Raw genomic sequence first — 15929 nt, 5'->3', positions numbered from 1 at the left:
CAGCACTTTCAGTCTGAGGAGTGACCGACTGTTGGACAGATATTGCTGTGGACTGCCGTCTGTGTGCGATCAAGCTGCCTCACCCCCCTCCACTGTTCATCCCTAGTCATACAGCTCACCTTCTCTGGTAAGTGCTGCAAAGTGTTTCTCCAGGTCGACCACATGGTATCTCTGCAGGTAGCCATAGAATAAGAAGATGGAGACGATGGACTCTGGGATCTCATTTGATGCCATTACCCCACCAAACCCAAATATCTGCTCCAGCGCTCTCCTAAACACTGTGGGAAACAAGAAGGACTGGAGTCATAGTGCAGGCGGCTTTAATACCTCCATGATTGAACTGATCCCTCAATCTATAAACATGATTTTAAGAACAGATTTTCTTAACATTTTGGAATAACATCCTCCCTGGTCTGTGCAATGGTAATGGCTTTAGCACAGATAGGAGGCGAGAAGGTTCTTAATGTGTCCTGCAGACTCCTCATGGTCTCCTGACAAGTGCACATCCCACATCCTCCACACAGGTCACTCAGCGGGGGCAGTCACAGCTTATTCCACCAGATATCCTGTGTCAGAGGAATAGATGGAGACAGGTATATACACAGAGGGTAATGTGATCCCTGCTGCGTGGCGGAGGCTATAGGACATGTCATTTCCCCTTGTGGTCTCCGTATCACATGCAGCTTCTGTTATGTCTGCAGAGCTCATTAATATCCCAGCCGGATATGCTTTATAAAGATAAAACCTCTTTTGCACCCTGTAAGGGTACCTGCATACACTGCATATTTGCATGCAGAACACAACCCCATTGAAGTCTATCAGAAAAAACACTCTACATAAGATAAGGAATTGTACAATCGACATGCTGCAGATTTTAAAATCGGTACAGCAGGTCAATTTCCGCATGGAACTAAAAAGCAACGTGTACAAGGGATTTGTCAAATCCGATCAACCTTGCTGGTACCTTTTATTAATCTGAATTTTTTCTGCATGGAAAAACCACATGTAATCTGCATTGTGTGCAGTAACCTTTAGGATTTCTTATGTATTATGGACATTGTATCGAGGCACACTGACTGGTATATGGCTGGCAGAACCAGTGTAACAATATGATCTTTCCCACACAATGTACTATGCCACAGGCCTCACTGGGTAACAAGTTTTAGGGCTCATCCACACGACCGTGCCGTTTTTTGCGGTCCGCAAATTGCGGATCCGCAAAAAACGGATGCCGCCCGTGTGCCTTCTGCAATTTGCAGAACGGAACAGGAGACCCATTATAGAGATGCCTATTCTTGTCCGCAAAACTTTTTTGCGAGGTCACGGAACGGAGCAACGGATGCGGACCCATTGAAATTAATGGTTCCGTATACGGACCTTATACGGAATCAAAATACGGTCCGTATACGGAACGCAAAAAACGTTCGTGTGCATGAGCCCTTAGAGTAGAAGGTGGGAAGGCACCTCACCTGCCTCCAGCTGTCCTGGGTACTTGGCTTTAATCTTCAGCACAAACATTTTTTTGAGCTGATTGAGGAAAACTTCAGAGGAGCAGAACCAAGGACACTCAGGCTTGATGCAGCTCTCCCAGAGCTTAAGGAAATGTCGGATCTTTTTGCTTTTTGGGAAAACTGTACAGAAATATCGAAGAGGACAAAATGTAACACTGTGTGTATATGCATAATATCAGGCCAATTCAGGGTACTTTAAATGAAGCAGGATAATACGTACTGTCCTCAATAGAGGCCTTCTCTTGTGCTTTCTGGATATAAATGATGGACATATCCTCCAAAACCTCCCTCTGCCAGGACAATTCATCCAGGAGATGATGCTGTATAATCCGGGCTGTGTTTGGTGAGGTCAGTTTCTGTAAAAGAAAGTTTCGGTTAGTACATCTTGGTTTTATGGATTTTGTTAGTATTTGCCAGCAATATATGGACCATCTGATCATCTGCATCCCCTGAAGGTAAGTGCCAAAGAGGTGTTTGGAGGCAGCTGATCTCCAGAAAACATGCATATTAATGGCTGACAGTGGTCAGATATGGAAGGTTCTCACTGACTGTACAGGGCAGTGGTACCTGACCTTTAGTAGTGCTTTACAGATATCCAGATGGATGGAAAGGAGAGTATCCAGGTCTTCATGTCCAGTGCTAAGTCCATCCTTCTCTGATTCACTATGACAGCTGAAGGCGTGTGTGACTGACGGAGTGACCGTTTCATTACTGAAACACAAAGATTCAATATTGGTATCTGAAGGCAAATGCAATGAGTATTATGTTATTGCAGGAGTACATACTGTTAAATGGCTGTAACTATACGTAAAGCTGCAAATTTGCTGCGGTCAAATAATATAATGTGTCTACCATTCACGTACGTAAACATTTATGAATCGCTCCTCCACTTATTACCAGGCTAACTGGTTCATCAATGTAATGGCAGTACTAAAACAAGGACAGAAAGGCGGTGTAACTTTACCTAATTTTTTTCACACAATTCTAAACCTGCTAAAACTGGGTAACAAATACCATAGGCACTGCAGTGGTCTACAAATACAATATGAGACATGATGACCCAGAGGCTTCTATTAGCCGAGAATTTCATGACTTTTGAGACGTGTAATGTGTGTGTAGACACATGTAGTCATCCTTTACAAAGGTACTTGGAGAGACTATAACTCATTCTACAGACTGCACACAGCTCCAACGAACACCATTCTCGTAATGACATGGGTAACTTTACATCAGCATGTGGTCCTCCAGCTGTAAGCGACTCGGACCAAGTCCTATGACTGTGAACGTCACGACATACTGGGAGTTGTAGTTTCTTAATAGCTCGAGAGGATACAGACCCCTGGTTTACATCTACATTTATGCACACAGGAAATGCTGGGAATATTTGAAGGCAATGTGTATTTTACCTCTTGCTGTGAGTGCGGACGCTGCCAAACAGAGACAAGTCATCTGTGCTGAAATCTGTGTTCAAGAAGTCAAAACTTTCCAGTGCTGTCTCCACCATCAGGCTGTCCATGGATGGAAGCTCCAGCCTAGAATCACAAGACCTCTGCAGCACAGGAACAATCAATTAGTGCAAGATCTGTGCAGGGGTGGATTGGCCATAGACCCTACGGGGAAATTTCCTTGTCGGCCGATGCCCAGGGGGCAGCCTGGGCCCTCCTCACAACCGGCCAGTGGAAGTTTTTGGGGATGTATTTTATGCTGCTGACAGTATTTTGTAATGGACTGTGGTATTTGGCTTTGTTGGGGTGATATAATGTGCCACAATATGGTATTAATGGCCCACCCTCCCATCAATTTGGACCCAACAATTTTTTCCAGGGCCACTTTAAGTTCCCAGTCCGCCCCTGGATCTGTTATAACAAATCGAGACGAGGGGTGGGAAGGTGTGTCAAAGATCGGCAAGTTGGTTTAGGGAGTTTTATAGGCCAAGCAGTGCAACCTGAGAAAAATTTATGAAAAGTACAACTCCTTGTTGGTTTCCAAAAGGAGAAACATTATACCCCAGATCCATGTCGACCAGCCAACCAATACCATGCTTTGCAAAGGCAAGAAGCAAAAACTTAAAAACAGCTGTTAGCAGATGAATCTATTTTCCTTATGGAAAAGATTGTAGCTTGGCTTAAAGGGGTTGTCCGAGTTATGGGAAAAAAAAATATAGCACTGTAAATCTGATGGTCAGCGATATATAACTAAGCTAAGCAAGTTTTAGGCAAAAAAATCAATATTTCCTCATTTCCCTGGTTCTCTTCTGGCCCTTTGTTTACTTGCAATAAAAACAATATCTGCCCCTCCCCCTGCACTGCTAAGGGAGTGAATACAAGTGATATGTCTGCCTGCTGGGAGACTCAGCAGCATGTTGTTTGTGTAGAACTACAAGTCCCAGCTGTATAATGACACTGCTAAGTCCTAGTTCACACGAACGTGTGTGATCCGTGGCCGCAATACACGGCCACAGTTCCGTGTGCATTCCGCATCACGGATGCGGACACATTCACTTCAATGGGTCCGTAAATCCGGAATTGCGGAATGGCCGCACGGAACGGGACCCCTCGGAAGCACTACGGAGTGCTTCCGAGGGGTTGTGTCCCGTACTTCCGTTCCGCAAAAAGATAGAACATGTCCTATCTTTTTGCGGAACGGGCGGATCGCGTACCCATTAAAGTGAATGGGTCCGCGATCTGATGCGGCTGACCTACGCCCACGATCGTGCATTGCGGCCCGCAGCACGGGTCACACACGTTCATGTGAACTCGGCCTAAGGGAGTGAATACAAGTGCTGCCCTGAGTGACATGTCTGCCTGCTGGGAGACTCAGCAGCATGTTGTATGTGTAGAACTACAAGTCCCAGCTGTATAATGACACTGCTAAGGGAGTGAATACAAGTGCTGCCCTGAGTGATATGTCTACCTGCTCGAAAACTCAGCAGCATGTTGTATGTATAGAACTACAATTCCTAGCTGTACAATGACACTGCTAATACACACAGGATCTTCCCACTACCTGCAATGCTCTGCAGAACTTCTCTTTTAGCTCCTGTGCTCATTTGTCTCCCCACTGCCTGCAGCTACACAATACACACTTCAGCCCTGAGTCTGTGCAGCTGAAGGGGTTAAGAATCCTGTGAGATAGCAATAAGCAGCAGCTGGCAGTGCAGGGGGGCGTTGCCTGCACAGTAAAGTCTAGTGTACAGATCTCTCAGGCTTGTGCACCAACATTATCAGAGCAAGGAGAGAAGCTGACATCATAGGTCATGTGACCCTCAGTGAAATCTGAGAAACCACCCACTGGAGATAAAGTGAGTTAATTGGAAAGCTGTTACATTTGTCTAGTTAGCAACATAGCAAGAATAAAAAAAATAACTCGGACAACCCCTTTAATTTCTTAGTCATGTTGCATGGCCTGTAAAAGGTCAGACACTAGAAAAGTACCCTCAAAAGGTGACACATGGGAGAGTTGCCTAATGTATCCACTCATCATTATAAGATTATCCATACATTATAATAATGTCCAACTTCTCCAAACAGCTGGCAGATATGGGGTTAATGGCTGCAGGGTTTTTCATTTGTTCCTAATTGCACATAAACATGCATACATCAGGATGGAATTCATTGTAATGTAAGCAGTTCAGGCCTATGTTGTTTTAATGTTAACAATTATTGGAGTAGCCTGATCACGCAATGATGTGGTGGGCTGCAGCAGGGTTGAATTTCAGGGTCTGCACAATCCCCAAAGTAGTATATAGATAACTAGACCATCATAATGGAGGAAACGGTTTATAATGGACACCCCAAAAATATTAATTATTAATTACCCACATACCCACCACGTACCAGTACTCTCTCTCTGAAGTTTAACACTGACTGCTCCAATTCCTTCATTTTCCACCTTGTGGCATCCTCTGAACGCAGCAAGTCCAGAACATCGTCTATCTGCCGCGGTAGGGATCGTTTCTTTCCTTCACCATCTGCTGCAGTGTTGTCTTTGTTTTCCTCTGGAACAGAGCTGGGGTTCTTGCCATTCTCTGTGATCTCTGGACTGGGTTTTTTGTCAAATTCTAGCATTGATGGTTTCATGGCGTCATGGGTGCTGTAACGGTTGGGGGTCTCTCTCAGAATATCCAGAGTTTCATGACCTGGGGGCTGTTCGTCTCTGGTCAGCTCTTGTGAAGAATATGGTAGTGTCTCCGTCTCCCCACAAGAGGACGGTGGACTCGGGACTGTTTCATCTCCAATCTCTAAATTCCTCAGACTGTCCATGCTGTTCAGTTCCATGCTATGTTCTAGACTTTGTCGGTCTCTGACAAAACCACTATTGGCCAGGTAGCTCAGGATGTAGGGGGTCTGGATATCCTTTTCCAGGGATGGATATGTACTGTCCAGATCATTCTGCTGCAAATTAATAACACAATGCAAACACATTTCATAATTAATAATATAACATACTGAGTTGTACAAACTACACCCAGTGATACAGTGTGGGAATGGGGGAAATTTATAAAGTTTTGTACTCCAGAATATTGGCTTTAAAAAAAAAAAAAAACGCAAAATAGGGCTTTTGCAATATTGGGGGGTTTATTTGCTTATTTGCTATTTTGCATTTTTACTCCACATACTCCAGTTTTGAAAAGTGGGTGGGAAAGTGGAAGTGGTTAGCTATGTAAATTGTTTCAGCCCTTATCATTAGCAACTTCAAGGAGGGGAAGGGGGTGTAATAAAACTCATGATATTTTTCCACCAGTGTTCAGCTACTAGGAGCACTGGTTGTATACATACAGTACAACAATTTTAGGTAAGTATTTTGCTGGTCCACATCTCTGTAAATAAAGCTTAAAGGGGTTTTATCCTGATGACTAGAGATGAGCGAATGGAATCCCACAAAGTGGAATTCGATCTGAATTTCAGGATAAATTCGATTCGCCTCTAAGCCGAATTTCCTCGTGCTTCGTGGTAGCGAATCGATTTAGCCTGAATTAGTGTAAAAAACAAATTCAAACTTACCGCCTCCATTTGCTCGCGACGGGCCACTAGCTGCCATCTTGATTGAAAATCTCAGCCGAAATCCCATGCGTGGTGACGTATGATGGCACCACACCGGCCGGCGTGATGATGTCACCTCGCGCCGTGCTAGATTTCGCGTCAGATCTTCAAGCAAGATAGCAGCGGCCGGCCCGTCGCGAGCAAATGTAGGCGGTAAGTTTGATTTAATGATTTTTTATGTTAATTTTACACTGTTTTTACACTCAGATGCCGCGGTCATGTATGAATGCGGCATCTGAGGGATCAAATGATGGGGAGCAGCACTATCGCAGCTCCCTGTCTACCCTGCTCCCTGCTACTTACAAAAAAATGCGCTTCGTGACAAAGTAATTCGGCACAAAGCTAATTTTATTGTAAAATTATGAGAATCAGCCGAATCGAACTTTTCAATAATTCGCTACTCAGGTGATCGGTGGGGGTCCGACTTCCGGCATCCCCAAGATCAGCTGGCAACAGTGCTCCGGTGAGCCTTCCTAGGCTAGTGACATCACATTCAGCGTCACATTGCCTAGGCGCAGCTCAGTTCCATTCGAATGAATGGGGCTGAGCTGCGAAACTAGCCACATCCTGATTATACAGTGCTGGCCATAATTATTCATACCCCTGGCAAATTTTTACTTAAAGTTACTTTTATTCAACCAGCAAGTAATTTTTTGACGGTAAATGACATAGGTGTCTCCCAAAAGATAATAAGACGATGTACAAGACGCATTATTGTCGGAAGCCAAAAGTATCCACCTGTGCTGGCCAGGAGGATAGTTAGAGAGGTGAAAAAGAATCCAAGGATCACCACCAAGGCCATCCTGGTGAATCTGGGCTCTGCTGGTGGCAATGGCTCAAGGCAGACAATCCAACAGACACCGCACACTGCTGGGTTCCACGGATGCAGACCAAGGAGGATGCCACTTCTCCAGACCAGGCACACAAAAGCTCGCTTGGCCTTTGCAAAAGTTCATCTGGACAAAGAAGAAGACTTCTCGTCTTCTGTGTTATGGTCAGATGAAACAAAAATTTAATTGTTTGGTCACAATGATGTTTCCTTCATTTTGCATAAAAAAGGAGAAGCCTTCAACCCAAAGAACACCATCCCCACTGTTAAACATGGTGGTGGGAACCTATATATCAACAACGACATCAGGCAGTCTGCAGAGAAACTTGGCCTTGGGCACCAGTAGACATTTCAGCATGACAATGACCCAAAGCACACAGCAAAAGTGGTGAAGAAATGGTTAGCAGACAACATTAACGTTTTGGAGTGGCCCAGCCAGAGTCCAGACTTGAATCCAATTGAGAATCTGTGGAGGGAGCTAAAGATCAGGGTGATGGCAAGAAGACCCTCCAACCTGAAAGATTTGGAGCTCATTGCTAAAGATGAATGGGCAAAAATACCTGTGGAGACATGCAAAAAGCTGGTCTGCAATTATAGGAAGCGTTTGATTGCTGTAATAGCCAATAAAGGCTTTTCTATTGATTATTAAGAAGGGTATGAATAGTTTTGGACTGGACACTTTTTGCTCAAATGTAAATAGAAGCTGAGAAATGTTTTTTTTCCCCACAATAATGCCTCTTGTACATCGTCGTATTATCTTTTGGGAGACACCTATGTCTTTTCCCGTCAAAAAATTACTTGATGGTTGAATAAAAGTAACTTTAAGTCAAAATTTGCCAGGGGTATGAATAATTATGGGCAGCACTGTAGGTCATCAGTAAAAAACAATCAGAAAACCCCTTTAAAAAAAGCACTCTGGATATTTTTTTTCTTTGCCTATATAGTGCAAAATAGCCCATTATTAAAGAATAAGATAGAGGCTCTTGTGTATGCCTGTTTTATATGATGTGTAATTTGTGGGTTGTCAGACAATTTCTTGATTCCTTCTCCCTCCAGATATGGTTTTCCTAATGAATTCTATATTTCCCATCATGAGGGGATAGATAGAGGGGAGTCTCACCAAACTGCACTGCTCCTGTGTTAGGACAGCCATAACAGATCAGTGACACAAAACTCCTGTCCCCTCATACTGCAGGATTTCCATGTTTTCCTATGTGTAGTTCTGGCACCGACTTCCGGAGCTACTTGGGAAAAGCTGATCAGCAAAGGTACAGGGTATTGAACCCCTGTCTATCAGATATTGAGGGACTATCCTGAGTATAGGCCATCAATAGTAAAATCCTGGAATACCGATTGAAGCTTTATTTTACATAAGACCAATGGGAAACCATTCATGTGTTGGCCCCTTAAACTATCTGCAGCACAATTAATAATACTCACAAGGTAAAACTTGTCCCGAAAGCTGGGGGTGTTGGGGGGCGTCCAATGATATAAGGACATTTTCCGGACACTTGATGAAAACTTGTTTGCCATTCCAGGGGTAGACAGGATCTTGCTGTTATCAAAAGGACTGAGAGGGAAAAGATGAGAGTCATTGATGTAGGGTACAGGTTCAGTTTTCCTGATGCTGTTTTGGAAGCAAAAATCAGGAGTGGATCATAAAAGTAAAGAAATGATAATGAACAGATATGACTTTTCCTCTTTTTTTAATTGACTCCTGGTTTTGGCTTCCAAAACTGCATCAGGAAACCTTACCATAGCCATATCCTTAGGGTCAGGGGTGTAGTTAAAGGCTAATAGGCCCTGGTGCAAGAGTTCAGCTTGGGCCCCCCTTCCCTCAGTGCTTTGTGGAAAGGGGCAGGAGAGCATATAGCCTTTCTGCTGCCTGAGGCAAAAATTGAAACGGCACTTCCCCCCAAGCCAAATTCTTGACCTAACTCCTTACCTCCAGCCAGAGGTGTAACTTAAAGATTCTGGGCCCCAGTGCTAAATCTATAACAGAGCCCTCTCAGCATGCACTTTCTATAATACTGGTGTCTTTGGTCGCCCTCAGGCTCCTACCTCTGCACCCCCTATAGCTACGCCCCTGCTTATACTGTCTAGTCTAACTCTGTACCACCTATCTGTTGGCTTACTTTGTACCAGAATTTTGCAACAAACATACTTATGGCTCAAGGCACAGAAATTGCACTGGATTTGAGACAGAATTCTGGTGCATTTTCATTACTGAATTTGACCCACTGTATTTACGAAGAATGTAACTTATCAATCTAATGCAAGTTCCGTTGCCACAAGTATTCCGAAAATAACTGACACATAGACTTCTAGGAACGCCTGTACACAAACACTTGTACCTGTATAACCTCTCTTACTATGATGTCGCTCACAATTGACACTTCGTTATTATGAACCTGACCCAGCAAACTCCAAGTATACCACAAATCATTTAGGCCTCTTGCACACGAACGTTGTATGCCCGTGGCCGTATTGTGGCCCACATACGGCGGGTCCCCAAGACACGGGCACCGGCCCGTGTGCACTCCGCATCACGAATGCGGACCCACTTGAATGGGTCCGCAATCACGGAGATGCGGAACGGAAGCATGGATCGGAACAGCACGGAAGCACTATGATGTGCTTCATTGGTGTTTCAGTCCGCGCCTCCGCACCACAAAAAACTAGAACTTTTTTAAAAAATGTTTGCGGTGCGGAAGGATCCATCCTGGCCGCCGCATGGACATTGCCTGTGCATTGGGGACCGCAAATTGCGGTCCCCAATGCACGGAGCGGATGCACAATGTTCGTGTGCAAGAGGCCTTACACAGAGGTTTTACCTTGGAATGAGGCCGGTGACATAAGCTATTACAATATTCCGGCTGCTCAAGCCAATCGATCACAAGAGCAAACAGCTGGAAGTCTTCACTTGCTGAATGCAGTCACACAAGATTAGAAACAGAACCTGCGTTTCATCAGCCCGACTCTTCATTCATAACCTGCCTCTAATGTAATCCAAATAACTAAATAAATTAGTTTGACGGACGGGCGACAAGTTTCCCCTCTCTGCTTCACTCATGTTACAAATCAAAACAAATCAGGCGTCGACTGCGTTTGAAGCGGCTTGTGGCTCTAGCGCAAAACTACAAATAACTTCACTAAAAAGGGCCAAAGAAATACAAAATAATAACAAAGAAGCTTTATATAAACTAAAATGAATCACTTTATAATATGAAGTTCGGCAGCTATCTAATGACCTTAGGGTCATAATTCCTTTGTGATTTTCAAGACACCAGATGTCACTGTATTAGAACATTTATTCTTAACCCTTTCATAACCAGGGGAGTTTTGGGCCTTGATGACCAGAGCAAAATTTTACATATTAGAATGCTGCATTATAAAAAGAGATTTTTTACTTTTGGTTATTCGTCTACCCAAATAATAGATTTTTATTTTTATTTTTGGTGGACCAACTGGGCTTCAAAACTTTTCCAATTTGGAGAGGATATTATTTTATTTTGTAGGTTTTATGTGGTGATAAATTAGGGGGGGGGGGGGAATGGAAAAAAACTTTTTCTCATTATTTTCATGTTTGTTTCTAAAGCAGCTGGTTCAATCTATAATACTTACCCCAAAAAGGAACCCCCTACTTCTCCTGTCCATAGTGATAGCAAATACACTGACTGTCCAAAAACAAAGTCGCCACCAAAAAAAGCTTTTAGCTTTGATTACGGCACGCATTCCGTGTGGCATTGTTTTGATAAGCTTCTTCAATGTCACAAGATTTATTTCCATCCAGTGTTGCATTAATCTTTCACCAAGATCTTGCATTGATGATGGTAGAGTCTGACTGCTGCGCAAAGCCTTCTCCAGCACATCCCAAAGATAAGGGGTTAAGGTCTGGACTCTGTGGTGGCCAATCCATGTGTGAAAATGATGTCTCATGCCCCCTGAACCACTCTTTCACCATTTGAGCCCGATGAATCCTGACATTGTCATCTTGGAATATGCCCGTGCCATCAGGGAAGAAAAAATCCATTGATGGAATAACCTGGTCATTCAGTATGTTCAGGTAGTCAGCTGACCTCATTCTTGGAGCACATACTGTTGCTGAACCTAGACCTGACCAACTGCAGCAACCCCAGATCATGGCACTGCCCCCACAGGCTTGTACAGTAGGCACTAGGCATCACTTCATCTGCCTCTCTTCTTACCCTGATGCGCCCATCACTCTGGAACAGGGTAAATCTGGACTCATCAGACCACATGACCTTCTTCCATTGCTACAGAGTCCAATCTTTATGCTCCCTAGCAAATTGCAGCCTTTTTTTCAGGTTTGCCTCCCTGATTAGTGGTTTTCTTACGGCTACACAGCTGTTCAGTCCCAATCCCTTGAGTTCCCTTTGCATTGTGTGTGTGGAAATGCTCTTACTTTCACTATTAAACATAGCCCTAAGTTCTACTGTTGTTTTTCTTCGATCTGATTTCACCAAACGTTTAAGTGATCGCCGATCACGATCATTCAGGATTTTTTCCCCGCCACATTTCTTCCTCGAATACGATGGGTCCCCACTATCCTTCCAGTTTTTAATAATGCGTTGGACAGTTCTTAACCCAATTTTAGTAGTTTCTGCAATCTCCTTAGATGTTTTCTCTGCTTGATGCATGCCAATGATTTGACCCTTCTCAAACAGACTAACATCTTTTCCACGACCACGAGATGTGTCTTTCGACATGGTTGTTTAAGAAATGAGAAGCAACTCATTGCACCAGTTGGGGTTAAATAACTTGTTGCCAGCTGAAAGATAATTGCCCATGCAGTAATTATCCAATAGGAGGCTCATAACTATTTGCTTAGTTAAATCCAGGTGGCAACTTTTTTTTTGGACAGGCAGTGTATATCTACATTGTCTAAGGCTTTGTTCACAGTTCTGTTTTTCACTGACGTGTGCTGTGAGCACATGTACCCATTGATTTAAATGTGTCTGTTCATATGATATTTCAGTATTTTTTTACTGCCCGTGGGTCAGTAAAAAAAATCACAGGGACAGACACTACTTTGATCCTTGATGCGGACTAAGCACGCCCATTGATGTCTATGGGTCAGTGAAAATCACTGACACAACACGGATGGCGTCCGTTTTTCACTAAAGTCTAATAGAAGATTCTTTGGAAATTAATTTTCAGCTGAGAAACGTAAATTACCGATGACACACGGATGATAAAAACAGACACACGGACCAACCACGGATCCTTCACGTACATCTTCACGGATAAAACACATACGCTTTTTTTTCCACGGATGTGACACTGACACAGAAATGTAAACAAGGCCTAACACATAATGCCAGTATAGTGCTACATGAACATAGCCTCCATCTCAGTTTCTTCTTAGTGCTCTGCCTCTCCATTCATACTCTACAGGACTGCTGGAGATAATTACGCACAGTGCTTGGACCCCCACCAACAGTGATCTGTGATGCTGTGCATTCCAGCCCAACCGTGGGTCTACTGTCCTGTACACACCGCATCATGTGAGCATTGGAAAGTAGACCTGTGTCGGTCTGGAACTCACAGCACCACATATCACTATGATACAGTGAGTTAAAGGGTTTCTGTCACCTGAAAAATGGGCTTTAAGCTGGCTGACATTAGCGATGTGCTAATTTCAGCTGAACATAACTATATTAGTCTCATCTCACTATGTGCCGCCATTATTTAGAAAAACAAACTTTTATAATATGCTAATTAGCCTCTAGGAGCAGGGGGGGCATTGCACCTGCTCTTAGAGGCTCCGTTTGCCGACCTATTTTCACGCCCTTCATCTCTTGATTGACAGGGCCAGGCCAGCCCGTTCAGTATTCCGTGCAGGCGCAGTGAGGGAAGGACGCTCGGCGGCTGCTGGCTTCCTCACTGCGCCTGAATGTTCAGCTGACATTAGCACATAGCTAATGTCAGCCAGCTTAATACCCATTTTCAGGTGACAGAAACCCTTTAAGGTCCGTCAAGCCGTAGTTGGTACGGGAAATGCGTCCATCATACAGACTGTACTGTATTGCAGACCAAACAGGCTTGTCTGAAACAATACATTTATGCACGGACTGGCTATAGACCCTACAGGGAAATTTCCTGGTGTGCCGATGCCCATAGGGCCGACCAAGCGCCTCTCTTGGCCACCAGCCAGGTACATAAAGATCTGATGCTGTCAGCATTAATTAATGTAGGAGCATCAGGTACTAATACACCTGGCCAGTGTAGGGAGGTGCCCTCCGATATTCAACTGTATCACCTTCCTCAGGACGCTGATTCAGTTTCATGTTGTGCTGCGGCCGGCAGTAGTTTGTGCTGCACTGTGGAATCGGGTTCTTGTAGGGCAGTATTTGTTTTGCACTATGGTATTGCTGGCCCCGCCTACTTCTTCTGTCCCGCCTTCTGTCAATTTGGACCCGCCTGCAGCATGGAGTCACTTTTAGTTTTTTTTTCCAGGGCCGCTTTAAGTTCCTAGTCCGCTCTTGGATACATTTTACCTGTACTGACACACTATCAGGCTGAAAAGACACATAGCTATTGTGTAGCATTTTATTTTTTTAGCACTTTTGTGGTTTTAGTGGCCATTTTTGCACATGTGGTTTTTGGTGCTGGTTTGGTAGTAAAAACACCAGCTCCAGATGTAAGCTGAAAATCTATGGAAAATAAAGGTTTCACCTAGTGATTTTTTTTTGTAATTGGGTATCATTGTTTATCTCTCTGGCTTTGTTGTATGTTGAAGCGTTTGGCACTTTTTTCTGCCATTTTTCCATCTATTTCTCTATAGGGAAAAAGGCCCAAAAAAGACGCCATAAAAACCTAAAAAAAATACATCTAGTATGGGGGGAAAAAAAGCAGGATGCTTCTATGCCGTTTTTCAGTAAGCAACATTTTTTTTAAAAATTACAAATTTGTGTGGGTTCTATACCATAATAAAGTTGCCTAACTGCTGGAGATTAAATTTTTTTTTTTTAAAAAGCGTGACAGCCATCGTGTGTGTTCTCCTGGCCTGACTGGAATTTGTGATACTCTCAGGGGATGGGTCACAAGTCAAACTGCTGAGCTCTGCAAAATCGGAAAAGCAAAAAAAGTTTTCCTCTTGGTGACTGCACGCTGCCAGTGTCCAGAGCCTGCGTTCTCCCGCTGCTGCAATGCATACCTCGCACATTAGATGACAAATGAGAAAAACCTGCGAGAAACACTTGTGGCAGATTAAGCTTTCTGTAGGGATTATCTCAGCATGAAAATATGTGTTCTTGGTACAGACTATCACATCATTCCATCTAAGTGCTCGAGCCAGGCAGGAAAACATGGACTCCCTGCAGACCCTCTCAGCTCTGCTGCATCCTGTGACGGATCGTGACAAGCGCGCCACCCGCCGTGTGCATCCTTCTAAGGCTCCATTCACACGTCCGCAATGTGTTTTGCGGATACACGGAGCAGTGTATCCGCAAAACACAGAAAGCGGCAATGTGCGTTCCGCATTTTGCGGACCGCACATTGCCGGCACTAATAGAATATGCCTGTTCTTGTCCGCAATTGCGGACAAGAATAGGACATGTTCTATTTTTTTGCAGGACGGAAGTGCGGACCCGGAAGTGCGGATCCGCAATTCCGTGTCCGGGCAGCACATCATGCTGCCCCATAGGAATGAATGGGTCCGCAATTCCGTTCCGCAAAATGCAGAATGAAATTGCGGACGTGTGAATGGAGCCTAACTGTAACACTGTTACTCCCAGGTATCGATCACAGCAGGCTATTAATATTTTACTCTTCCGCTTATTACATATACTGGGCCTCATTTATCAAAACTGTCCAACAGGAAAACTGTTTTAGTTGTCCATAGCAACCAATCAGAGCTCACCTTTCATTTTTTTCAGATCTCTTTAAGAAATGAAAGGTGAGTTCTCACTGGTTGCTATGGGCGACTAAGACAGCTTTCCTGTTAGACAGTTTTGATAAATGAGGCCCACTGAATACAAAATTTACATGTTCACCCTTTAGTAATACACAAGGGGCCACCGCCCTAAGATTTGTCTAATATATGACAAGTAGTGATGAGCGAAGCGAGCTTTGGATGCTACAAAACTCGTTCAAAACTTTGGACCATTGCTGTATGGAGATCTGTGTCCGTACAGCATTAAACTGTATGGCCTCCGATGAAGTTAAATTAGTTATTCGTGAAGTCGCGTAACACTTTGTTGAATAACTTCGGTACATGATTTTTAAAGTGGAAAACCACTATAAAACTTGGAACCGAACTTAGCTTCGGTTCCGACTGGTACTTGGGCTCATGCAACCGTGATTGGCACGAGAATGGTCCATGTGTCGGCCGCTGCTCCCCTGACCCGAGCCGACTGTATCATAGTAATTTATGATACAGTCAGTCTCTATCCAGTCGCGAGGCTATTGCAGTGGACCATCACGTAAACACACTGCAATAGCCTCACAACCAGATACATTCATCTGATTGTATCATAAATTACTTTTATGCAGTCAGGTCAGGGGAGCCGCACCCAGACCAGG

The 15929-nt window shown here is 44.0% G+C and overlaps 1 protein-coding gene across 6 annotated transcripts in view; it reads right to left on the bottom strand.

Annotated features, from left to right (window-relative positions):
• The window catches only part of RIPOR3 (RIPOR family member 3), a 189015-nt gene that overhangs the window by 11718 nt on the left and 161368 nt on the right, over positions 1-15929 (bottom strand). For all 6 annotated transcript variants that reach the window (XM_040434890.1, XM_040434887.1, XM_040434893.1 and 3 more), the window contains 7 exons: positions 8823-8952; positions 5348-5905; positions 2918-3060; positions 2084-2222; positions 1732-1867; positions 1470-1631; positions 120-278 (listed from right to left, as the gene is read on the bottom strand). In XM_040434890.1, coding sequence (XP_040290824.1) covers positions 120-278; positions 1470-1631; positions 1732-1867; positions 2084-2222; positions 2918-3060; positions 5348-5905; positions 8823-8952 — 1427 coding nt within the window. The remainder of the gene's footprint in view (positions 1-119; positions 279-1469; positions 1632-1731; positions 1868-2083; positions 2223-2917; positions 3061-5347; positions 5906-8822; positions 8953-15929) is intronic.

Source organism: Bufo bufo, chromosome 6 (assembly GCF_905171765.1).
Source record: "Bufo bufo chromosome 6, aBufBuf1.1, whole genome shotgun sequence".
Taxonomy (NCBI): domain Eukaryota; kingdom Metazoa; phylum Chordata; class Amphibia; order Anura; family Bufonidae; genus Bufo; species Bufo bufo.
Note: the sequence above shows the minus strand (reverse complement) of the source record. Positions and strands in the feature narration are given on the sequence as shown.